Source organism: Mytilus californianus, unplaced genomic scaffold (assembly GCF_021869535.1).
Source record: "Mytilus californianus isolate M0D057914Y unplaced genomic scaffold, xbMytCali1.0.p SCAF_7, whole genome shotgun sequence".
Classification (NCBI taxonomy): domain Eukaryota; kingdom Metazoa; phylum Mollusca; class Bivalvia; order Mytilida; family Mytilidae; genus Mytilus; species Mytilus californianus.
In genome coordinates this window covers 8,687,604-8,715,143 of record NW_026262723.1, presented here as the reverse complement: position 1 = coordinate 8,715,143, position 27,540 = coordinate 8,687,604, and the positions used below count along the sequence as shown (strand labels likewise).

Below are 27,540 nucleotides of genomic sequence, written 5' to 3'. Positions count from 1 at the left end.
AAGAGGTAGTTAATAACCGCAGTAGATTGAACGTTAACAACGTACAATAACGCAAATAAAATAAACTGATTAAGATAAATATTGTTAACAATACTGGAATAAAATTTTATTCCAGTATTGTGTTTTTGTTTTTTTTTAAATACTACAATACTGGAATAAAATTTTATTCCAGTATTGTGGTTTTTTTTTTCAAAAATACTACAATACTGGAATATCAGTGTATACCAGTATTGTTAGAAGCAATGATATGTGATTTCCAATTTCCAATGGTGGAAGGAGAAGCAGCACTGTATATAAAGAGAGAACCTGTTCTACATATGAAAATATGGTTCCTCTACAAAGGGGGTTTAAAGATAAGTTAGATTAGATTAGATTAGATTAGATTAGATTAGATTAGATTAGATTAGATTATATGTTCTATCAGAAGTCCATTACTAGAGTAATGGACTTCTGGTTCTATATATTGATATATTGAAGGAATTTCTTTGTTTGGACTGCCTTTCATATTAATTAGTTAATAACAAACCTTTTCTTATTGGTAACAAAAATACAATTAATCATTATTGTATTGGACTAACTTTTCGGTGAATAGTACTCACTTTTAATGATCACTTTCAGGAAGTCAGGTGTTTTAATACCCTAGATTTTTGTGTAAACTTATTTTTTTTCAACAGTTGAAAAGTCGATCAACTAATGGATTTGTTTTAATGAACATCTCGTCGTTTTTTTATTTTTTCAAAAACTCTCCCACCCATTTCTCTTTAAATTTGCATTTCATTTGTAACTCGTAGTACTTTTATTTTGTAAGGAAAGCAGAGCATAGCAGAGCAGAGCAAAGCAGAGCAAAGCAGAGCAGAGCAGAGCAAAGCAGAGCAAAGCAGAGCAAAGCAAAGCAAAGCAAAGCAGAGCAAAGCAGGACAAAGCAGAGTAAAGCAGAGCAAAGCAGAACAATACAATAAGGGTGCAAAACAATGCAATGCAATACATATAAATGCAATATTATTTATTTTATTTGGTTCTTCGATCATATGAGGCAAGCCCTTATTTTACCTGATGTTTACAATTTGTTCTTTCTGTGTGCTGTTACACCACTTTCCCAGGTAAGGGGAGGGTTGAGCGTTCGCAAAAATGTTTGACCCGCCATTTACTGTATGTGCCTGTCACCATTTAAGTCAGGAGCCTGTAATTCAGTGGTTGTCGTTTGTTGCTGTGTATCATATTTGTTTTTCGTTTATTGTTTTTTACATACATCAGTCCGTTAGTTTTCTCATTTGAATTGCTTTACATTTGTCATGTCGGGACCTTTTATAGCTTGTTATGCGGTATGGGTTTTGTTCATTGTTGAAGGTCGTACGGTACAACCTATAGTTGCTTACTTTTACGTCATTTGATCTTTGGTTGAGATTTGTCTCATTGGCAACCATACCACGTCTTCTGATTTTTATACAAGGTATGGGTATGATCATTGTTGAAAGCTGTACGGTGCATATTGCTGCTTACATTCCCGACATTTGGTCTTTGGTGGATAGCTGGCAGTCATCCTTATTTTGTTTAATACAAAACCATACAGAGGATAACATGCAGAGAGAAAGAGAATACTATTTAGTATTCGTCGACAAAAGTAATGGGACCCTGGCGGAGAGTTGTCTCATTTGCAATTGTATATACCCGATGACATCTCCTTATTTTTATATAGTATAAAACAATTTTAATTTTAGCACACATTTTGTTATCTTCCTTTGCACAGCAGGTATTGTATATGTAACATTATTTATATAAAATGGTGTGCCAGATATACCAGCCCTATGTATAATACTGATATTTCATCAATTTAATAATAATTGAAAAAAGTAATATATATGTTTACTAGATAATTGGACAAAAAATATTACAATAATCAAAGTATAAATATCACCACCCTCTATTACAACTTCCAAGCAAGGACCGAAGCTCATAAACTCGGCAGAGCCGACAACCTTGCTTCGGAAGTTGCCTCTATTAGGCACAAGACGGATGAGAAGAATTTGGGAAAGTGTACACTACCCGAGGACTTGCTACAACGCCAATATTAAAAGGCTGCAGTACTGACTTTTAAAAAAATTGCCTCAAGTCACAAAGTAGCTTTCAAGCAAACTATACAGTTCTAAACTGATCTGATTAAAGGCGTTGAACATTTTCCTTATAAATGAGACGTCAGACTGCAAGGTGGCCCGCCATCGATTTTGATTTTTCACAACTTATGATAAAAAAAATATGAGCTTTTGTATACAGATATAATATAGTTTTCCCAGCTTATGTTTTTTAACATAAAATCAAGAGATACACATAATTAAAAGATGTAATTTTCATACTCAATCTCATTCCTTTTTTTCTGATTTTTTTTCTGAATTTATTGATTATTTAATAACATGTGCCACATGTGGAGCAGGATCTGCTTACCCTTCCGGAGCGCCTGAGATCACATTAAGTTTTGTTAAAAAGGGGTTCGTGTTGCTTTTGCTTTAGTTTAAGGTGCCGTTCTTTGTTCTTTTTTTAAATTTCAATGTCTGTGTTGTTTATGATGGTAACATTGTCGTCTATCCTTTGTAATGAAATTTTTACATTCGGTCAAGTTTTAGGGTTAGAACATTTACTTGACCAATGGTATATGAATTTGGTGATGTCTTAAGGTTAGATAAGAGTCAATTACCATTCCACTATTGTGTGATGCCTATAATCACTTGATATGCCTTATCAACGTATTTTACAGGAGTAACACAGCAAGTGTCTCATGTGGAGCAGGATCTGATTACTTTTCCGGAGCACCTGGATCACCCCGCCGTTCTTGGTGGGTTTCATGTTGCTCAGTCTGTTAATTGGTTTTCTATGTTTTGTTATGTATACTGTTGTTTGTGTTTTGACCTTTTTTTTTTAGTTTTTTGCCATGTCATTGTCAGTTTGTTTTCGATTAATAAGTTTGAATGTCCCTTTGGTATCTTTCGCCTCTCTTTAACATACATTATTAGAAACATAGTCTGAAAGTTTATTATCGCTTATAGTTTTTTCTTCATCATGAACTTCCAATCCTATTATAAACACTATGTTAACACGCGATCACAACACTGGTGCAATGCCAGCTTGTTACATGTTACTGTCCCAAATCATGAATCAATAGTTTCTTGGGTTATATAGCTTGGTGGTTTCGTCATAAAAGGAATTAATAGATGATGATGGCAGATCTATGATAGACTCTGATATAATTTTAAAAACTTTTCTATTGACGCAATGCGATTAAGACTATTACATATTGTATAGAGACTTGTCTGGTGTTGAAGTCCGAATGATGACCCGACGATGTATTTTGGTGTTTTTGTTGTTGGGTAACTGTCTCATTGACGAATACCGCAGATTTTTTATGAATCATTATACAAAAAGAGAGGAATAAGCGTTTTCTTAAACAAAAAAGTGTTTAATCGAATTATCTATATCCGAAATTAACTATAAAGACAACTACTGAATTGTGAAGTGGAATTAAAAAATGTCAACTTGGTATTGAGACATTTTAACAACAGATGTCACACTCAGTCTTTCAGCATGGAAACTATATTGTACTCTCTACATTCTATCTATTGTAATTACCATAACCACCCTTGAGACATATATTGTCTGACAACTAGCAAAACACATTAGTTAATTTAAAGACGCAGAAGTGGTACAAGAAATCAACTTGAAAATAGTTAATTAGATGAATTAGAAACCTGATAGAGAGGTTGAATAAAACTGAGAATGGAAAAGGGGAAATGCGTCAAAGAGACAACAACCCGACAAAGAGCAGAAAACAGCCTAAGGCCACCAATGGGTCTTCAACACAGCAAGATAGCTGGCCCCTAAACAATAATGTATACTAGATCATCTAAAATGGCCGTCACACTAAACTCCGAAACATATAAATGAACCAAAATTTAAAAAAAACAACATACAAAACTAACACAGGCCAGAGGATCCTGGCTTGGGACAGGCGCAAAAATGCGGCGGGGTTAAACATGTCTTGTGAGCACTATAATGTACGATGTTTTCCTGATTCACTTAATGGCCATTTTAATACAGGCTTTTGTAGACAAATTTACTACAAATGAAAAACAAATAAGTTTTATTGCAATTCCAAAATAATGAGCTGCACACTATATAGACAGTTTGTAATATAATACATAATATAATAACATTAAAAGACAACACAAGATACATAAAGAAGTCACATGACCATCACATACATATAGGAATTCGTTATTTAGATATATTTCACAATTCTGAAAAAGAACCATGTTATTTCATAGCATGGTCGAAATTCAGTTTCACCGGTATTATTTTCTCATCCAGTTTTCCAGTAGACCATTCTTACTTGCCAATGCTTGTTAATGTTGAATAAACTGTCAAAAAGATCATAGGGAGAGGAAAAACGTTTGTTGCAATACAATTGCATTTGAAATTTGGACGTTAAGAAAATCTAAAAGCCAAAATTGATTTTTTGTAAAATTAAAAATGTTTGGCGGAAAAATAAGGAGAGCTAAACATTCTGCTCCATCCTGCTTTGATAATATCCCACTCAACTGCTTCGCCACTTTGTCTGTTTTCATAAATTCTAATATCATATCATAGAAATCTATATTCAGTCTTCACATTTGCAATCTCAATTTACGATTTTGTAGACAATCTTTATGATCCTCTCTGACAAATAAATTAGATATTGGTCTGCTGAATCCTGGATTTAGGGGTACAATTGGGTTTAGAAGAGTAATTACACCACAGGTTTAGAACTCTTCCATGTCTGTTGAAATGCTGGGCGACTTTTCAGTCTTTCTAAGTAGGACAGTAATTCTGGGTACTTCTGTATTAGAATCCCATCTTTCATTTCTGATGCCCACCACATATTATAACCCAATACACAGTCTGCAACTGAAAATCTAAAAATAAGAACAATAACAATATCGACCTGTTCTTGGGAATATGTAATAAGGCATAAAAGAGCAATGCAATATATGTTTGCGCGATGTAAACCAAAGACTTTAAAATCGATATTTGCTCCTCCCCCTCGCTAAGAATCCGACTTTTAAATTGTTTTAACTAAGAATTGAATGCTTCTTTCTGTAAATTTATTGGGGTGTAAAAGCGTTGACCGAAGTACATTTTGTATTAAGCGCGGAAGCGATTCATTCTAAAAATGTGCGCACGGTCAACGCTTGTACAACCCTATAAAATTAGTAAAAGAAGCATTCAATACTTATAATTACATTTTTTTTTTGCTAGGATCATGAAAACACGATTTCTATTAAGTTATTCTTTTGTTTACCTGTGCACTTTATTGTGGAAGCTCGTGTCATCATGAATGTTACATTTAGTGTTGAAATGAAGATTAATCTCAATATAACGCAAGATTGCTGTTAGCGAATCAAAATAACGTATTATAATGAAACATATATGTAATGTAATTATATTCTTATACATGACGTTTGTATGTTAAATATGCAAACGTGTCTTTTAACCAGTTTCTAACAATGTTCAAAGACCTATTTGCCTATTTAACTATCCCGAGTTCAAAATTAAGAATATATCTGTGTTGTATCTTTGTAATAAAAACAGGTGTATTTGTTCTCAGATTGGAAAAAAAGATGACACAAGAATAATATTGTCAGATTGTTAACGTTGCTCAGGTTGATGACTGATTGAAATAATTTTATCCTGAGATATTCCTACACTGGCCATTCAATTCAGATTGATTGAAATTGTTGTATCCTATGACATTTCTACAATGGTCATTCAATTTAGGCCGATTGAAATGTTTGTATTCTTAGACATTCCTCCAATGGTCATTCAATTTAGACCGATTGAAATGATTTTACCCTAAGATATTTCTACAATGGTCATTCAATTCAAGCCATTTGAAATTATTTTACCCTAAGACATTCAAGCAATGGTCATTTATTCAGACCGATTGAAATGCTTGTGTCCTAAGATATTCCTACAATGGCCATCAATTCAGGCCGATTAAAATGTGTTTGCTTTAAGATATTCTGATAATGGTTATTCAGTTAAGAACGATTGAAATGTTTGTATCCTAAGATATTCCTACAATGGTCATCAATTCAGGCCGATTGAAATGATTTTATCCTAACATAATCTTATAATGGTCATTCAATTTAGACAAATTGAAATGTGTTTACATAATAGAAAAAAAAATGTTTCATATGCATCCCTGCTTTAACAGTGACAGATCAATTTATATAAACTTACTTGTCCCCACAGATATAATCCTTTCCACGCAGACGTGTAACTAGATATTTAGCACAGGCATTAAATTTTTGTGTTGCATGTTCAATTTCATTTTTGTCCTCAGTTCCATTTGCCTCTTTGAAGAAAAATTGAACAAACAATTTTTCTTGCACCTCATCCAATGTAGCACACACATAAAACATAATACTGAAAAAGAACGTTATATACTCGTTCATCAAAACCATAAGCTAGATTGACCAACTATGCAAAATGTTTTAAAAGAAATATCTGATAATCTCGATAACTTTTCTTATTAAGAGAATAGACCTAGGTTAAGATACTTTACTCTTGAGAATCACCCATACGTTTTGTTTTAAAACATTTTCTTAAATGTATTCTAAGCTTCAATGTAATACAGATTATCGTAATTCTGTTTTACATGAATTTTTAACAGTATTTATGACAGCAAATATTACAATATAAAATTGAGAATGGAAATGGGGAATGTGTCAAAGAGACAACAACCCGACCATAGAACAGACAACAACAGAAGGTCACCAACAGGTCTTCAATGCAGCGAGAAATTCCCGCAGCCGGAGGCGTCCTTCAGCTGGCCCCTAAACAAATATATATACTAGTTCAGTGATAATGAACGCCATACTAAACATGCTTTTTATATAAAGAGTTATCTTCCTTCATCAAATTTAGCCCCTGAAATATCTTTAAACGAACTGAAATAAAATACAGTCACTTAATAATGTTTTAAATATCATATGTGTACAGAATATCCATACAACATTTCATAAAATTGTGATATACAACCCTACTACGTATAATCTGTCCATTACATTTTGTTTTTAAAAGCATGATGTTTGAATCCTTGTAAACAAAATGAGGCGATGTTGTTTTTTGAATTACTGATTTTTTTTTTGTTACAGATTTGATACATTATAATGAATATAATCATATATAATTACAAATAAGGCTCCAACAGCGAAAAAAAAAAATCTTTATAACGAAATTAAATTAAATATTTTTTTTATTGTCTTAAAAGAGTGACCTTAGTATGGTGACATGCACCTGTTCAAATCGCAATTAACATTCCTCAAATATAGCATAAAATAGATACTCTTGGTAGACTTTAAGAGCGGTATGTCCTCAGTGGGGAAAAACGACAACACTAACATAAGGTAGTATTTAATACAAACTTGTATAGGTCTCTTAAGTCTGTTGGCATCAAGCTGTGGTATTTTTCGGCCAAATGCATACAGATAGCTCCAGATTCTAGTAGTGTTAAGTCATCATATTGTAAAGCAGGCACTGTTGTGTGTGGATGAACTGTTTCTGTGTAACTTTTGCTTTCCTTCGAAGTTTTATTCCAAACATCGACATCAATCAGATCATAGTCCTCCAAAGCATTCAATTCTGAAAAAAAAAAAAAAATTTGTTTGTAAATATAAAAAAAGAAGATGTGGTATGATTGGCAATGAGACAACTCTCCACAAGAGACCAAATGAAACAGAAATTAACAACTATAGGTCACCGTACGGCCTTCAACAATGAGCAAAGCCCATACCGCACAGTCAGCTATAAAAGGCCCCGAAATGACAATGTAAAACAATTCAAACGAGAAAGTTAACGGCCTAATTTATGTACAAAAAAATGAACGAAAAACAAATATGTAACACATAAACAAACGACAACCACTGAATTACAGGCTCCTGACTTGGGACAGGCACATACATACAGAATGTGGCGGGGTTGAACATGTTAGCGGGATCCCAACCCTACCCCTAACCTGGGACAGTGGTGTAACAGTACAACATAAGAACGAACTATAAAAATCAGTTGAAAGAGGCTTAACTCATCAGATGGATAAAAATACAAATACTACAAATACAAGTGGACGTGGCCGGGAACTTGTACATCCAAACAACAAAAAGATACTAAGTACAGATCTGAGAGTACTCGCAGTTACTGACAGCTAGTTCAAAGCCACTAACAACTAATAAAAAAAATCATGCTTCCAAGACTAAATTATCAACCCGTACACATCCAACATCCAATGGATTTAGTGTAAAGACGTCATAAACAGTCAGAGAAAAACATGACCTTGTGCAATGCCAAGATACAGGTATCGATAGATTGTAGATCCATGAATGTGTATATGTATAGAACAATAATATTTAGTTTGCTTTTAATTTACTGATAACAAAATCAATATTAGTACCAATAAAAACAATATTTAATGATCTAATTACAGTGTTGAATTGGTAACCTTTTAGAATAAGTTTATTTAAAGGATCGATAAGTTTACCAGGATCGTTTCTAAATTTCCGGGATCGGTACACAATATTACCGTAAAAATGAGGATGTGCAATCCCGTTTGAAATAAGTTTTCTTCAGGTACAACCAAACTTCAAAACCAAATCTTTATATCTGTGGAAGAATTTAGTAAAGGTTTTAAGTAATTTTAGGTAACAAAATCCCTGGCTTAATAATTTACCAGTACTACATAGATTTCATTCGTTAAAATCAAAAACGTCACAACAGACACGGGCATAGCGAACGAGTTGTGAAATATAAACACCGTAAGATGATGCCAAAGGAACATCACCATTCAAAAAGGGAAAATTAACAATAGGGAACGAAAAATCGTCCCTTTTCGTATATAGAGAAAATTCATGAAATTTAACGAAAAAACATCATCAAGATAACGGTTAGTGTTGTTGAATTTATCAATTAAATGCAATTTAGACGGGTCTTCACTGAGTTTGGACATAAACTGTGATTCATAACAGGACAAAAACAAGTCTGCTATTAAAGGGGCGCAATTAGTGCCCATAGGAATATCTACAACCTGTCGATAAACGTTGCTGCCGAAACATCGAAAGCATTTGATTCTGAAAAAAAAAAATATTAAAGGATTTTGTTTAAGGAAGCAAACACAAGAATCCTTTTCGTTTCTTTTTAAACTTTCGGACTTACGAAATTTATAAAAAGTTATTTTCTTTAAAAAATGTAAAAACTTGTCATTTTATCAGAGTAAAGGATATATTAGCAAACATGATATAACAGGAAAAAATAACTATGATACATTTTTTACGAAGACAGATAATTTTTGCTTTTTATTCCCAAAGCTACGTGGCTCATTCTGGAAAAATTAAAATTGATAGATTGTGGGCCACGACAATGAAAAGGTTTCAATCAGACACAAAATCGGGTAATAATCGCAAAACTATATCGTATGTAGCAAATAAACAAAAGAGGGATAGAAAGAACAGTCGTAATAGAATAATGTTTAGGGTTTTAAACGTCAGGATGTTTTTGCTCTCAAAATTGTTTTAGGAAAAAATAGATATAAATTTCGCGTATTCCACCTCTATGTGCCATATTAAATCACTAGAACTATAAATATTGAATTGCTTTGCATGTATCCTACATAAAATAATTAGAAAACACGAATGCATACTATTTAAGTTTTTTAAAATTTCTCTTTGACACTCAACTTTTAAAATTTTAAACATAAAACACACTATGTGTGATCATGTTTAATTTCATTACTCTCTTCTGAGCATTTCTTGGGAATTTGATATTGCAGAAAAGAATATCTTATCGGAACTTTATAGATCAAATAGGAAAACACATACCTCGTAGAAGCCATATACATCTATTAGACCGAAAAACTGAATGAAAATATAATCTTCCTTTCTTTTGAGACATTTTTCCCTTCTTATTTCGCAAAATTGTAAAAGCAGTCAGTGCACTTATGCCACCAAAAAATAAATGTATTCATTTATCTGTTATGTATACGTATGCATTATGTATTTATTTATATATGTATTACATGTCATTGTACTGATAAGCATTATTTGCTTAAAGTGATAAAGGAATTGACTTGATGTGTAACATTATTTATATAAAATGGTGTGGCAGATATACCAGCCCAATGGATAATACTGATATTTCATAGATTTAATAATAATTCAAAAAGTAATATATGTTTACACTAGATAATTAGACAAAAAATATTACAATAATCAAAGTATAAATATCACCACCCTCTATTAGGCACCAAACGGATCAGTGAAGAATCTAGGAAAGTGTACAGTACCCGAGGACTTGCTACAACGCCAATATTAAAAGGCTGCCGAGTACTGACTTTTAAAAAAATTGCCTCAAGTCACAAAGTAACTTTCAAGCAAACTATACAGTTCTAAACTGATCTGATTAAAGGCGTTGAACATTTTCAAAGGTTACAGGTCCTTATAAATGAGACGTCAGACTGAAGGTGGCCCGCCAACGATTTTTATTTTTCTCAACTTATGATAAAAAAATATGAGCTTTTGTATACAGTCAGATATAATATAGTTTTCCCAGCTTATGTTTTTAAACATAAAATCAAGAGATAAACATAATTAAAAGATGTAATTTTCATACTCAATCTCATTCCTTTTTTCTTATGTTTTTTTCTGAATTTATTGATCATTTAATAACATGTACCACATGTGGAGCAGGATCTGCTTATCCTTCCGGACGCGACTTAGATCACATCAAGTTTTGTTAAAAAGTGGTTCGTGTTGCTTTTGCTTTAGTTTAAGGTGCCGTTCTTTGTTCTTTTTTTATTTTTCAATGTCTGTGTTGTTTATGATGGTAACATTGTCGTCTATCTTTGTCATGAAATATTTACATTCGGTCAAGTTTCAGGGTTAGAACATTTACTAGACCGATGGTATATGAATTTGGTGATGTCTTAGGGTTAGATAAGAGTCAATTACCATTCCACTATTGTGTGATGCCTATAATCACTTGATATGCCTTATCAACGTATTTTACAGGAGTAACACAGCGGGTGTCTCATGTGGAGCAGGATCTGATTACTCTTCCGGAGCACCTGGATCACCCCGCCGTTCTTTGTGGGGTTCATGTAGCTCAGTCTGTTAAATTGATTTTCTATGTTTTGTTATGTATACTGTTGTTTGTGTTTTGATTTTTTTTTTAGTTTTTTGCCATGTCATTGTCAGTTTGTTTTCGATTAATAAGTTTGAATGTCCCTTTTGTATCTTTCGCCTCTCTTTAACATACATTATTAGAAACATAGTCTGAAAGTTTATTGTATACCATAAACAGGTCACCTTTCCAACATTTTTAATAGATATAAAACACCAACCCGATCTATTCTTTAACACTTGTTGGATAATGTTTCAAATGTTGGAGAACCATGAACAAACTCATATGAATAAATAAACTTAGTAATACAGTAAGCAGGTGCATAATTGAGAAAATAGGAAGGGTATGTTGGTATTTTCAATAGAAACATTGTGTATGTGCGTGATTAGAACGTCTTTTATTTAAGTGTCACACATCCTTTTTTAATCCATCAAAAATTTTAAACGGTCGAACCTCTTGGGATCTTAGTTTTACCCGTATACTTCTTATTTAGTGACCAATGATTCTTTTTGTATCCGTTTTGCATCCAGATTTAGGGACTTGGTCGATATGATCCCGGAAATTCCCTAACATGTTCTATCAGTGAAGACAACCATTTTTTAACAATAGTTACTTTCCGCGATAGAAGTTTTTCAAATATTTATTTTCATAACTACTTATTGTTTGTTCTTTATCTGGAACTTCCAATCCTATTATAAACACTGATTTAACACGCGATCACAACACTGTAACAATGCCAGCTTGTTACATGTTACTGTCCCAAATCATGAACCTCATCAATAGTTTTCTTGGGTTATATAGCTTAGTGGTTTCGTCATAAAAGGAATTAATAGATGATGATGGTAGATCTATGATAGAATGATATAATTTTAAAAACTTTTGTATTGACGCAATGCGATTAAGACTATTACATATTGTATAGAGACATGTCTGGTGTTGAAGTCCCAAAGATGTCTTTTGGTGTTTTTGTTGTTGGGTAACTGTCTCATTGACAAATACCGCAGATTGTGTATGAATCATTATACAAAAAGAGAAGAATAAGCGTTTTCTTAAACAAAAAAATGTTTAATCGAATTATCTATATCCGAAATTAACTATAAGGACACCTAATGAATTGTGAAGTGGAATTAAAAAATGTCAACTTGGTATTGAGACATTTTAACAACAGATGTCACACTCGGTCTTTCAGCATGAAAACTATATTTTACTTTCTACATTCTATCTATTGTAATTACCATAACAACCTTTGAGACATATATTGTCTGACAACTAGCAAAAACATTAGTTAATTTAAAGACGCAGAAGTGGTACAAGAAATCAACTTGAAAATAGTTAATTAGATGAATTAGAAACCTGATAGAGAGGTTGAATAAAACTGAGAATGGAAACGGGGAAATGCGTCAAAGAGACAACAACCTGACAAAGAGCAGAAAACAGCCTAAGGCCACCAATGGGTCTTCAACACAGCAAGATAGCTGGCCCCTAAACAATAATGTATACTAGTTCATCGAAAATGGCCGTCACACTAAACTCCGAAACATATTAAACCAAAATTTAAAAAAAACATACAAGACTAACACAGGCCAGAGGTTCCTGACTTGGGACAGGCGCAAAAATGCGGTGGGGTTAAACATGTCTTGTGACACTATAATGTACGGTTCCTGGTTCACTTAACGGCCATTTTAATACAGGCTTTTGTTGACAAATTTACTACAAATAAAAAACAAATAAGTTTTATTGCAATTCCAAAATAATGAGCTCACACTATATAGACAGTTTGTAATATAAAACATAATATAATAACATTAAAAGACATCACAAGATACATAAAGAAGTCACATGACCAACACATACACATGGGAATTCGTTATTTAGATATATTTCACAATTCTAAAAAAGAACCATGTTATTTCATAGCATGGTCGAAATTCAGTTTCACCGGTATTATTTTCTCATCCAGTTTTCCAGTAGACCATTCTTACTTGCCAATGCTTGTTAATGTTGAATAAATTGTTAAAAAGATCATAGAGAGAGGAAAAACGTTTGTTGCAATACAATTGCATTTGAAATTTTGACGTTAAGAGAATCTAAAAGCCAAAATTGATTTTTTGTAAAATTAAAAATGTTTTGCGGAAAAACAAGGAGAGCTAAACATTTTGCTCCATCCTGCTTTGATAATATCCCCACTCAACTGCTTCGCCACTTTGTCTGTTTTCATAAATTCTAATATCATATCATAGAAATCTATATTCAGTCTTCTGATATGCAATCTCAATTTACGATTTTGTAAACAATCTCTATGATCCTCTCTGACAAATAAATTAGATATTGGTCTGCTGAATCCTGGATTTAGGGGTACAATTGGGCTTAGAAGAGTAATCACACCACAGGTTTAGAACTCTTCCATGTCTGTTGAAATGCTGGGCGACTTTTCAGTCTTTCTAAGTAGGACAGTAATTCTGGGTACTTCTGTATTAGAATCCCATCTTTCATTTCTGATGCCCACCACATATTATAACCCAATACACAGTCTGCAACTGAAAATCTAAAAAGAAGATCAATAAAACGTATCGACCTGTTCTTGGGAATATGTAATAAGGCATAAAAGAGCAATGCAATATATGTTTGCGCGATGTAAACCAAAGACTTTAAAATCGATATTTGCTCCTCCCCCTTGCTAAGAATCCGACTTTTAAATTGTTTTAACTAAGAATTGAATGCTTCTTTCTGTAAATTTATTGGGGTGTAAATGCGTTGACCGAAGTACATTTTGTATGAAGCGCGGAAGCGCTTTATTCTAAAAATGTGCGCACGGTCAACGCTTTTACAACCCTATAAAATTAGTAAAAGAAGCATTCAATACTTATAATTACATTTGTTTTGCTAGGATCATGAAAACACGATTTCTATTAAGTTTTTCTTTTGTTTCTGTGCACTTTATTGTGGAAGCTCGTGTCATCATGAATGTTACATTTAATGTTGAAATGAAGATTAATCTCAGAATGACGCGAAATTGCTGTTAGCCAATCAAAATAACGTATTATAATGAAACATATATGTATTGTAATTATATTCTTATGACGTTTGTATGTTAAATATGCAAACGTGTCTTTTAACCAGTTTCTAACAATGTTCAAAGACCTATTTACCTTTTTAACTATCCCGAGTTCAAAATTAAGACTATATCTGTGTTGTATCTTTGTAATAAAAACAGGTGTATTTGTTCTCAGATTGAAAAAAAAGATGACACAAGAATAATATTGTCAGATTGTTGCTCAGGTTGATGACTGATTGAAATGATTTTATCCTAAGATATTCCTACACTGGCCATTCAATTCAGATTGATTGAAATTGTTGTATCCTATGATATTTCTACACTGGTCATTCAATTTTGGCCGATTGAAATGTTTGTATTCTAAGATATTCCTCCAATGGTCATTCAATTTAGACCGATTGAAATGATTTTACCCTAAGATATTGCTACAATGGTCATTCAATTCAGGCCATTTGAAATTATTTTACCCTAAGATATATAAGCAATGGTCATTCATTCAGACCGATTGAAATGCTTGTGTCCTAAGATATTCCTACAATGGCCATCAATTCAGGCCGATTAAAATGTTTTTGCTTTAAGATATTCTGATAATGGTTATTCAATTTAGAACGATTGAAATGTTTGTATCCTAAGATATTCCTACAATGGTCATCAATTCAGGCCGATTGAAATGATTTTATCCTAACATAATCTTATAATGGTCATTCAATTTAGACCAATTGAAATGTGTTTACATAACAGAAAAAAAATGTTTCATATGCATCCCTGCTTTAACAGTGACAGATCAATTTATATAAACTTACTTGTCCCCACAGATATAATCCTTTCCACGCAGACGTGTAACTAGATATTTAGCACAGGCATTAAATTTTTGTGTTGCATGTTCAATTTCATTTTTGTCCTCAGTTCCATTTGACGCGTTGAAGAAAAATTGAACAAACAATTTTTCTTGCACATCATCCAATGTCGCACACACATAAAACATAATACTGAAAAAGAACGTTATATATACTCGTTCATCAAAACCATAAGCTAGATTGACCAACTATGCAAAATGTTTTAAAAGAAATATCTGGTAATTTCGATAACTTTTCTTATTAAGAGAGTAGACCTAGGTTAAGATACACTACTCTTGGGAATCACCAATACGTTTTGTTTTAAAACATTTTCTTAAATGTATTCTAAGCTTCAATGTAATACAGATTATCGTAATTCTGTTTTACATGAATTTTATGACAGCGAATATTACAAGCATGCTTTTTACATAAAGAGTTATCTTCCTTGACCAAATTTAGCCCCTAAAAGATCTTTAAACGAACTGAAATAAAATACGTTCACTTAATAATGTTTTAAATATTATATTATAAACGACAACACTAACATAAGGTAGTATTTAATACAAACTTGTATAGGTCTCTTAAGTCTGTTGGCATCAAGCTGTGGTATTTTTCGGCCAAATGCATACAGATAGCTCCAGATTCTAGTAGTGTTAAGTCATCATATTGTAAAGCAGGCACTGTTGTGTGTGGATGAACTGTTTCTGTGTAACTTTTGCTTTCCTTCGAAGTTTTATCCCAAACATCGACATCAATCAGATCATAGTCCTCCAAAGCATTCAATTCTGAAAAAAAAATAATAATTTTGTTTGTAAGAAATAAGAAAAAAACAAGACTCATTTAATTCTCATTTTCAATTTTCAGATCCAAGTCATCGAAAGCATTTGATTCGGAAAAAAAAATATTAAAGGATTTTGATTAAGGAAGCAAACGCAAGAATCCTTTTCGTTTCTTTTTAAACTTTCGGACTAACGAAATTTATAAAAAGTTATTTTCTTTTAAAAATGTAAAAACTTGTCATTTTATCAGAGTAAAGGATATATTAGCAAACATGATATAACAGGAAAAATAACTATGATACATTTTTTACGAAGACAAATAATATTTGCTTTTTATTCCCAAAGCTACGTGGCTCATTCTGGAAAAATTAAAAATGAAAGATTGTGGGCCACGACAACGAAAAGGTTTCAATCAGACACCAAATCGGGTAATAATCGCAAAACTATATCGTATGTAGCAAATAAAAAAAAGAGGGACAGAAAGAACGCTCGTAATAGAATGATATTTAGGGTTTTAAACGTCAGGATGTTTTTGCTCTCAACTCTCAAAATTGTTTTAGGGAAAAATAGATATAAATTTCGCGTATTCCACCTCTATGTGTCGTATTAAATCACTAGAACTATAAATATTGAATTGCTTTACATGTATCCTACATAAAATAATTAGAACACACGAATTCATACTATTTAAGTTTTTTTTAAATTTCTCTTTGACACTAAAATTCTAAAATTTTAAACATAAAAAACACTATGTATGATCATGTATAATTTCTTTACTCTCTTTTGAACATTTCTAGGGAATTTGATATTGCTGAAAAATTATTTTATCGGAACGTTATAGAACAAATAGGAAAACACATACCTCGTAGAAGCCATATACATCTATTAGACCGAAAAACTGAATGAAAATATAATTTTCCTTTCTTTTGAGACTTTTTTCCCTTCTTATTTCGCAAAATTGTAAAAGCAGTCAGTGCACTTATGCCACCAAAAAATAAAGTGAAAGTAAATTTGTTCGACACAACTTTTTGCAACTGTTCCATGGTCAGTTTGAAAATGATAATCTTATTTCATTTTTATATGTGTTAGTATATATATGTTGGTGTGGAAAGGCCCGATTATCTATTAGTGTCAAGCTAGGTCACAGACTTCTCCCGTATGGTTGATTACTAAGGTTAATGCTGATATATATTTATAGCTTATCAAAAGTATATAAAGTCATTCAGTAAGCATTTACCTAAATGAAAGTTTGGGGTTACATATTAATGTTATATGACTTTAAATTTTCTGCCAAAATTAAAGACAATGCTGGTTAAATGAATTGGCCTTTTAAGTCAAAACAACCTATTTTGAGGTTTCAGAGTTACTGGTGAAGTTAAATTCAGAAACCCCTTTCGGGCGGACATAATTTATAAAGCGTAATCATTTAACTGATTTCTATCAGCAATATTTCATACCAAAATTTCACTTTCCTTCTGCGGAAATATCGTTTACAATTCATTTACACCTATAATTAAACTTTAAAAAATCTTATGTTTTATATAAAGATAAACAATATTAGATGCTTCATATTTATTCATCCAGGTACATGTTTATTTTGGCACCTACCTCCTATGGGAACGAAAAAGAAGGATCTCAAAATCCAGAAACGTTTATAATTTACTGAAACTAAAAAATGTTTTTAAAGTTTTATTATCTAGGTTCTGTCATGCTTTTAAACTTTTTCAGGTGCACAAATTTGTCTGTACTCAAAGTAAATTTTGAGGTGCAAACATGTAAAGTCAATTTCTTCTGAAGAACCTTAATCTTTCCTTGAAATATTTTTGTCGCTCTAATTTAAAACGTAAAACTCATGCTTCTATATTGCTTTCGCTTTTTTCTGAATTTTTCTATGATTTAGAAATAAAAGATTTTTTATCGGAGCTATTTAGAACAAACAGGAACAAAACTTACCTCTTAGAAGCCATATACACCTATTAGATCGAAAAACTGAACGGACATATAACTTTCCTTTCATAAAAAAGTTGACTTTTTCTTTAATTGACTGAATATTGTTAATTGGTCTCATTTTTTAAATGTATCACATTTGGATTATCTATGTTATAAAAGTCAAAGAGATCTCCTTTATTTCAATTACTTTTATCAATTCAAATGTATTTTATCAACTTGTAAATAATGTCAACGTAAACTACATTTACTAAAACTTTAATGACCATTCGCTAAATCGTTTTAAATTTGCTTTAGTCTTGTTTTTGCATGATTGTTATTTTTGTTACAAAATATGATTATGAGACTGTTCGTAAATAATTTAATTTTGGATGTAACACGTCTTCTAATTGGCTGAAAGTGTTTTGTCTAACAGCTCATAGACATAATTTTGTCATGTGACCGTGACGTTATCAACGTTTTTATCATGATTTACTCCTTTTTAGAATTATATTATAAGTAATGACTGTAATATTTTTTTCTGTCTATTTGAAATAACCTAACAAATGCGGTGCACACTTTTAAATAACTCGCTACGCGAGTTATTCAGTGTGCACCACATTTTTGATGTTATTTCTTTATAGACAGAAAAAATATTACAGTCATTTTAAATAACTACCTTTTTCAAAAATAAACGATTTCAGCTATAGTTGATCAGTTAATTGATTTCTCTATCTTTAATTTGACACAGTATAACTTCTCTGTATTCACAAACAGGCAAATTGTTTCAACCAATTTGGAGTCAGACGGATACTTATTGTTTATTTGCTGCAAGACGAATTACCCAAATCAGTTAAATATTTCAAATTTATCATAACCAACCCAAGAATAACACTGTTAGCTCCACCGACATTGCATTCAATATTGTTTCAACATATTGTTTATGTACTACGAGAAGCACTTTATGTTTAAAACTAAACGCAAAGCTATTTGAAGAAGAAGAAAAAAACATTTTATATTGGTAAGCGCCACGGACGCACTAATGTGTTTTGTTAATATGAATTATTAATGGAAAAAAAAACAGACAATAAAATATTATATCATTAATACATGTACTACAAATGTATAGAAGTTAATGAGATTTCTGCTTTGTAGTCGACATCTTCATTATGCAAATTGCACCTTTGTGACGATCAACTTCAATTAGGATAATACCCCTGCATATTACTACACTGTGACAATGGCTGGTAGAGTTTTGTGTTTAAAGCTGTACTTTCAGAATTAAGATAAAAACGAATATCTGCTAATACAAGAATTGAATTTTCTCTTTTTTAATCATTTGTCCGAAATGAATTCTTTTTGTTTACTTGTGAAAAAAAAACACATCAAAATGTTCTTCTCGTATTGTATTTTAATATACAAATATCAGATGTCTTAAACATATAAAGTAAACGATATGAAATTATACATTACACTCACCTTTTATAAACTATAAACAACTCGTATGCAAGTGGGAGTTTTAGCTAGCTATAAAAGCAAGTTTAACTCGCCATTTTATTCGGAAAATGCCTGTGCCAGGTCAAGAATTTAACAGTTGTTTTCCACTCGTTTAGGTCGTTGATAACGTTGATTTTGTCCATTTTTATGGACTTCCCCTTTTAACCAATTCGTGCTGGTGACCGTTTAACCTAAGAACATTGTAGTCGTTCAACCTGATAAACTGGTATGATCTGGTATGAGCTTGTAATATAAGTTATGAAAATGAAATCAATATACTTAAAAGTTAATGCTAATTTAAGGTCATAAAGTCAATATTTCGAGTTCTCAATATCATTCTAATTAGAAGACATTTTTTTTTATAGTTCTTAGTCATCGTTTTCTCTCTTTAATGTACAGTTATTATAAGTCATAAAAAGTAAACTTAACTGTTCATTGTTTTGTACATAAATAAGGCCGTTAGTTTTCTCGTTTGAATTGTTTTACATTTGTCATTTCGGGGACTTTTATAGCTGACTCTGCGTTATGGGTTTTGCTCATTGTTGAAGGTCGTACGGTGACCTATAGTTGTTAACTTCTATATCATTTTGTCTCTGGTGGAGAGTCGTCTCATTGGCAATTATACCACATCTTCTTATATAAACGTTAATTTATTCGCTATATACTTTTGCAACTGTTCCATGGTCAGCTTCGATATGCTGATTTTATTTTATTTTCAAATTTACATAAAGTGTGAAAAACACCAATATCTATTAATGTCAATTCATGTCACATACCTCTCCTACAGGACAGTGACATGAACTACTTTAGATATATCTGAAGAAATTGAGATAATGTCCATTAACTTGCAGCAATTTGATACAATATAACTTTACTGTATTCAAATAGACGAGTTGACTATACGGTATGGGGTTTCTCATTATTGCTGTATGCTGACCCATATTTGCTTATATCTTCATCATTTGAACTCCGTTGTGTAGTTGTCCATTGGCAATCATCACCACATCTCCTTATGTTTATATTTAATCGAAGGATATCTAATCGCAGGGTATAACATCGATCTTCAAAATAAGATCAAAATCAGACGTTAGGTAGGTCGTTTCGTTAAAGTTTAACATGACCTTTAAAATATAAGATAATGAGATGTGGTTTAATTGCAAATTAAACGACTCTCCACCAGAGACAAAACCATCCAAATGACGTGGATCATAAGCAATTATAGGTCATCGTACGGTCTGCTATAAAAAGTCTCGACATGACAAAATGGGATACAAAAAACAACAACAAAAACGAAAAGACTAACGGCCTGATTAATGACAAAATAATAAACAAAAAACAGATATAACAGACAGCAACCAACCATAACCACTGAATTACAGGCTCTTGATTTGGGACAGACTCTTTTCTTGGGACAGGCTCATACAGACTGTGGCGGGGTTAATCATGTTTTTGAGAGATCAACCCTCCTCTAACCTGGAACAATGATGTAACAGTACAACATAAGAACAAACTGTAAAATCAGTTGGGAATATATATGTACAGTTATGAGTACTCATGATCTTACGTCGACACTGTTTACTTTAATTTTGGCATTGCTTCAGTTCGTACGTTTCTCAGACTGTTTATGACGTCTTTATACTAAATTCGTTGGTTGTTTTTCTGATTGATACTTTAGTCTGAAAGAACATGTTTCATTTATTAGTTGTAATTTGGTTTACATTAGCTGTTAGTAACTGCGAGTAATCTTATATTGCTGCTTTGTGTCTATTGTTTTAATGTTAGTTGGTTTTTTTTTATTCGTAGCGATCTATAGAGATAATCTATTTGTAACTTGTTTTTACAGTTTGATTTGCTGTTACACCAGTTTGTTCTTATGTTTTGCTGTTACACCACACAAACAAGCTTAACCCCGCCACATTATTTAAGTGCCTGTTCCAAGTTAGGAATTGTAATTTAGTGGTTGTCTTTGGTTCATGTTTGTCACATTTGTTTTTCGTAAATTGTATTGTTTTGAATTATGCCGTAAATTTTCTCGTTTCAATTGTTTCACATTGTTCATATCGGGGCCTTTTATAGCTGACTATACGGTATGTGGTTTTCTCATTATTGAAGGCTGTATGCTGACTTATACTCTCTTATCTCTTCGTAATTTCAACTCTGTTGGATAGTTGTCCCATTGACAATCATATCACACCTCCTTATGTTTATATCTAATCGAAGGGTATAACATCGATCTTCGAAATAAGATCAAAATCAGATGTGAGGTAGGTCGTTTCATTAAAAATTAAAATGACCTTTCTTGTTACTGTACTATCAGGCTTGGGCTAGACTGGCAGTTGTTAATTATATCTACATTTTGTAAAGATTTTTTGAGCCGATTATTGATAATATACAAGTTCCTTAAACTAAAGTAACAACTATTTCTCAATGTAAATTAAACGTTCAGCAACATACATCTCAATTGAATAATTGTCCAATACAATTGCTAACTTATGTTATACTGTCGGAAGGAGGCAATGTTTTGCATATGGAAGACTTTCATAGTGATCATCTGGTTTGTGGAATCAAAATAAAGTAAAAGTAATCTTTATTTTAAGTCGGGTTTTTCATATATAAATATTAACATAGAACATCAGTTCTTTGGCAATTAAAAGGATTAACGGGTTTTGTACATAAGTAGATTGTTGGTGACTCCTATTCGACCATCATGTGTTTGGATATGTAAATAATATTGAATATTTTTTGTATTTGTAATGGCAATTTGGGTTCAAATTAACGATTGAATAAATGGAATTTGAATTGTTACAATTTTTAATCAGTGTCAATGATTTCCCCTCCAATTCTGTTCTTACAAATGAATAACTACTTTCTGCAGCTTTTTATCATTTCTTTAATAAAAAAGGAGAGCAATGTACGAGAAAAAACATCAAATTGTCCTCCATGGCTTTGATAATTGTCAGAACGAATACAAATATTTTAATACTTAATATAATATTTGATTTCTTTGTCCCTTTATTTAGAACGTACAACACATGGTATAGATTGATATCCAATTTTACTGAATATTTTCGAAGATTTCAAAAATTATTTGAATCACAAGAATGTAACATAATAAATAGGATAAACACTTCAGTACATCTCTTAAAATTCATTTTAAATATATTTACAAAAATATATAAATTTCTTATCTTTTGGTATGTTTCTGCTCTGATTTCAAAAAATGCTAATAAAGTAATTGCATTAATGCTGCCAAAAAACAAGGATTGCCATACAGATTTGCTTGCCGTTATTCCATGGTTAACTTGAAATCAAAATTTATGTTACTGCGGAAAAGTCAGATAATTTATCTGTGTCAAGAAAGATCACAAACCTCTCCTATAATTCCGTGGCTTTGTTAAATTCAAATATATCTTATCATATGTAAACAAAGTCAAACGTATACATTTAGATAAACATTAATTACATTGACATTTTGATGCGTTAATTTGCTGTAGATTTACTGTCCATACAAAGTTAAAAATACCAGCATTTTTCTACACCTCGTCACGGGTGCCTATAACTAGGCTGGCACATTTGTTAGAAAGAAAATACTAACGGGACAATTTTTTTTTCTTTTCATACAGACAACAAACATTTATCATATCATACGGCCCGCTGTAGTTAGTTTTAGTAAAAGTGTATTTATCAAATGGGTCATTTGCGTCTGAAGCATTAACCCGGTCAAAAGGTACACAAATAAGGTTATCGGAGTATGTAGCGTTATCAATTGGTGTATATATAACAATGGTGTTTTTGTTTTTGAAACTGACCTCATCAGCAAGAATTTCAAGCGAACCCGCCGGTAGGTTGAACTGATATTCGAGCTGATGAATTTGGTATCAAAAAATGAAATGCCAGTACTGTAAATTAACTGATTTTCGCGAGCGAGTTATTTTCGCGACATTCGCGAGTAGAAAACTAACGCGAATATAAATCGTCGCAAATATATAAAACTTAGATCTATCCTTATTTGACTACATCAAGTAAGTTTGAAAATCGCTGAATTAAATCGCGGCGAAGTGGGCTAGAAAGGGTTAAACGCGAAATAAAGTATCTCCGAAAAAAAATTTTGGTTACAGTATTCTTTTATCGGAAATTTGTCTTAACAGGACAGAAGATGAAATTACATGAATTAATGCGACAATAGTACACCGATTTTCAAATCTCGTAAATCGATTAGGAACAAACAGAAACTTAGCGGAAATTCGCATAAACTCCAAAATGAGCGAGACTGGTTTCGTCGACAGTGTTAGTTTCTCCGGCTATGCATATATCACCCGCCGTGCGAATTCACACTCAGTTATAATGTCGCAATCGGGAATAGGACACAATCGATAAAATTATGCATCAGTCGATGTTACTGGGATCAAAAGATCTAAGATCGTGAACACATGTCGCTAGTGATTTTAGACACTGACACATCGTATCGGTCAACCAATTCGTGATTTGACCGTAAAACGTATGTAATGTCTACTTCAGTCGTTCTTCCCCATAGCTCTAGATCTGTTGTAGAAGTTTTTGTGTAAGGAGCACAAAAAAAGTCATGTCTGTTAATGAAGTCCGTACGAGCGTAACGTATTAACTGAGGTATGTAAACGCTTTACGATGGTTCAGATGGAATGTTACTGCTGAGAAATTGGAAGTTGTTCATTGGAAAATTGAAATCATCAAATTTGGCATAGATATTAGTTTGAAGTCGTCCATTTGTGTCAATATCGAGATAAGATATGAAGCAGACCTTCTACTTTCGGGAGTATCCATAATTCAAGTTCACTGGGTTATATTAAATGTAGGCACTAATTGAAATGTGGGTTATTTATCATCAATATATAATCAAATTCATAATAGTGTTGACGAGACCATTCGTTGGCGCGCTCAATTCTCCAATTGACTGTGTCAGATCAGGTAACCGTTTGTCTGTTACGCCCACCTAATACGTTGTTTTCACAAGGAACATTTAAACGTACGGGGTCGCCAAAGGGTACTCAACGCCTGAAAACAAGTAACTTGGAAAAAATACTACCGTCGTATTGATTAACATTGAATATTTTGACATTCTTCACCGATAATCGATAATCAAATTATTTATCATATCGCACGTTCTTTAAACATTTAATTTAAATGACATTTTCACTAGATTCAAAAGTAGTAATGAATGTGTTAGCAATAACCTTCTTCGGACTTCAAAGCGATTTTACAGTTGTCGTTTTCTAAAATTTATATTCATTTTTTGCACTTCGTATCTTTCAACGTTTATCTTGTCTAAAAGTATTTTTTTTTGGAACGAATGCAGGTAAACTTTAAATCGCGGTGCAATTAAAAAAAATTTAAAAAATACTTTCGTACGGTCTTTTTCGTACGTGCAAAGGTCAAATAAAGATAATAACACACGACTCATGTTGATAACGGTATATTCCGAGATTCTTACATTTTCAAACTTTAACTTTGAGGTAAAGCTATATCAGTTCAAATTAGAACATTTTAGCATTGACGGGGTCAAGTCGTAAAATCCATTTCCCTTATGAATTAAAATCATGTTAATGGGAAGGCCTAGTGCAATGAACCGAATGGACATGGCTTGAGTTATACGAGTCAACATAATTTATAATTTTTGCGTGAACCCCCTGAGGGGTTCACGCTTATATATTGGCGAGTTTTGGATGTGTCTATTGGCCACTCGATATCCTCGGAATCACGATTCTCGGAACGTCTTGTGTGTGTGTTACACCACACAAATATGCTGATCTCCGCCACATTATTTAAGTGCCTGTTCCAAGTTAGGAATTGTAATTTAGTGGTTGTCTTTGGTTCATGTTTGTCACATTTGTTTTTCGTAAATTGTATTGTTTTGAATCAGGCCATAAATTTTCTCGTTTGAATTGTTTCACATTGTTCATATCGGGGCCTTTTATAGCTGACTATACGGTATGTGGTTTTTCTCATTATTGAAGGCTGTATGCTGACTTATACTCTCTTATCTCTTCGTAATTTCAACTCTGTTGGATAGTTGTCCCATTGGCAATCATATCACATCGCCTTATATTTATATCTAATCGAAGGGTATAACATCGATCTTCGAAATAAGATCAAAATCAGATGTGAGGTAGGTCGTTTCATTAAAAATTAAATGTGACCTTTCTTGTTACTGTACTATCAGGCTTGGATTAGACTAGTTATATCTGCATTTTTACAGATTTTCTGAGCCGATTATTGATAATATGCAAATTCCTTAAACTAAAGTAACAACTATTTCTCGATGTAAATTAAACATTCAGCAACATAAATCTCAATTGAATAATTGTCCAATACAATTGTTAACTTATGTTATACTGTCGGTAGGAGGCAATGTTTTGCATATGGAAGACTTTCATAGTGATCATCTGGTTTGTGGAATCAAAATAAAGTAAAGTAATCTTTATTTAAAGTCGGGTTTTTCATATATACATATTAAAGTAGAACATCAGTTCTTTGGAAATTTAAATTGATTAACGGGTTTTGTACATTAGTAAATTATTGTTGTCTCCTATTTGACCATCATGTGTTTGGATATGTAAATAATATTGAATATTTTTGTATTTGTAATGGCAATTTAGGTTCAAATTAACGATTGAATAAATGAAATTCGAATTGTTACAATTTTTAATTAGTGTCAATGATTTCCCCTCCAATTCTGTTCTTACAAATGAACAACTACTTTCTGCAGCTTTTTATCAATTCTTTAATAAAAAAGATAGCAATGTACGAGAAAAAATATCAATTTATCCTCCATGGCTTTGATAATTATCTGAACGAATAAAAATATTTTAATACTTAATATGATATTTTAATTCTTTGTCCCTTTATTAAGAACGTACAACACATGGTATAGATTTATTTATTTTTTATCAGTGTCAAGAAAGATCATAAACCTCTTCCTATAATTCAGTGGCTTTGATAAATTCAAATATATCTTATCACATGTAAACATAGTCAAACGTATACATTTAGATGAACATTAACTACATTGACATTTTGATGCGTTAATTTGCTGTAGATTTACTGTCCATACAACGTTAAAAATACAAGCATTTTTATACACCTCGTCACGGGTGCCTTTAACTAGGTTGGCACATTTGTTAGAAAGAAAATACTAACGGGACAATTTTTTTTTCTTTTCATACAGACAACAAACATATATCATATCATACGGCCCGCTGTAGTCAGTTTTAGTAAAAGTGTATATATCAAATGGGTCATTTGCGTCTGAAGCATTAACCCGGTCAAAAGGTACACAAATAAGGTTATCGGAGTATGTAGCGTTATCAATTGGTATATATATAACAATGGTGTTTTTGTTTTTGAAACTGACCTCATCAGCAAGAATTTCAAGCGAACCCGCCGGTAGGTTGAACTGATATTCGAGCTGATGAATTTGGTATCAAAAAATGAAATGCCAGTACTGTAAATTAACTGATTTTCGCGAGCGAGTTATTTTCGCGACATTCGCGAGTAGAAAACTAACGCGAATATAAATCGTCGCAAATATATAAAACTTAGATCTATCCTTATTTAACTACATCAAGTAAGTTTAGAAATCGCTAAATTAAATCGCGGGGAAGTGGGCTAGAAAGGGTTAAACGCGAAATAAAGTATCTCCGAAAAAAAATTTTGGTTACAGTATTCTTTTATCGGAAATTTGTCTTAACAGGACAGAAGATGAAATTACATGAATTAATGCGACAATAGTACACCGATTTTCAAATCTCGTAAATCGATTAGGAACAAACAGAAACTTAGCGGAAATTCGCATAAACTCCAAAATGAGCGAGACTGGTTTCGTCGACAGTGTTAGTTTCTCCGGCTATGCATATATCACCCGCCGTGCGAATTCACACTAAGTTATAATGTCGCATCGGGAATAGGACACAATCGATAAAATTATGCATCAGTCGATGTTACTGGGATCAAAAGATCTAAGATCGCGAACACATGTCGCTAGTGATTTTATACACTGACACATCGTATCGGTCAACCAATTCGTGATGGTGACGGTAAAACGTATGTAATGTCTACTTCAGTCGTTTTTCCCCATAGCTCTAGATCTGTTGTAGAAGTTTTTGTGTAAGGAGCACAAAAAAGTCATGTCTGTTAATGAAGTCCGTACGAGCGTAACGTATTAACTGAGGTATGTAAACGCTTTACGATGGTTCAGAGGGAATGTTACTGCTGAGAA

At 32.3% G+C, this 27,540-nt stretch overlaps 2 protein-coding genes across 2 annotated transcripts; both read right to left on the bottom strand.

Moving 5' to 3' along the window:
- Positions 1-4,774: 4,774 nt before the first annotated feature.
- Positions 4,775-11,722, bottom strand: LOC127708193 (glutathione S-transferase GstA-like). The gene is made up of 4 exons (XM_052213043.1): positions 11,671-11,722; positions 7,455-7,671; positions 6,268-6,453; positions 4,775-4,940 (listed from the first exon to the last, which is right to left on the bottom strand). The coding sequence occupies exons 1-4, from the start codon at positions 11,720-11,722 to the stop codon at positions 4,775-4,777; spliced, it is 621 nt and encodes a 206-aa protein (XP_052069003.1).
- Positions 11,723-13,575: 1,853 nt separating this feature from the next.
- LOC127708192 (glutathione S-transferase 2-like) lies at positions 13,576-18,705 on the bottom strand. Its single transcript, XM_052213042.1, has 4 exons — positions 18,675-18,705; positions 15,656-15,872; positions 15,055-15,240; positions 13,576-13,741 (listed from the first exon to the last, which is right to left on the bottom strand). Exons 1-4 carry the CDS (start codon positions 18,703-18,705, stop codon positions 13,576-13,578), a joined length of 600 nt encoding a protein of 199 aa, XP_052069002.1.
- Positions 18,706-27,540: the final 8,835 nt, after the last annotated feature.

Coding starts and splice junctions, on each gene's coding strand:
- LOC127708193 (XM_052213043.1), bottom strand. CDS start 11,722: ATGCAAAACGGATACAAAAAGAATCATTGGTCACTAAATAAGAAGTAT. Junction 7,672..11,670: donor ACTAAATAAGAAGTATACGG/GTAAAACTAAGA, acceptor TTTTTTTTTCAG/AATTGAATGCTTTGGAGGAC. Junction 6,454..7,454: donor GACTTAAGAGACCTATACAA/GTTTGTATTAAA, acceptor GTTCTTTTTCAG/TATTATGTTTTATGTGTGTG.
- LOC127708192 (XM_052213042.1), bottom strand. CDS start 18,705: ATGTCGGTGGAGCTAACAGTGTTATTCTTGG. Junction 15,241..15,655: donor GACTTAAGAGACCTATACAA/GTTTGTATTAAA, acceptor GTTCTTTTTCAG/TATTATGTTTTATGTGTGTG. Junction 13,742..15,054: donor GATTATATCTGTGGGGACAA/GTAAGTTTATAT, acceptor TCTTCTTTTTAG/ATTTTCAGTTGCAGACTGTG.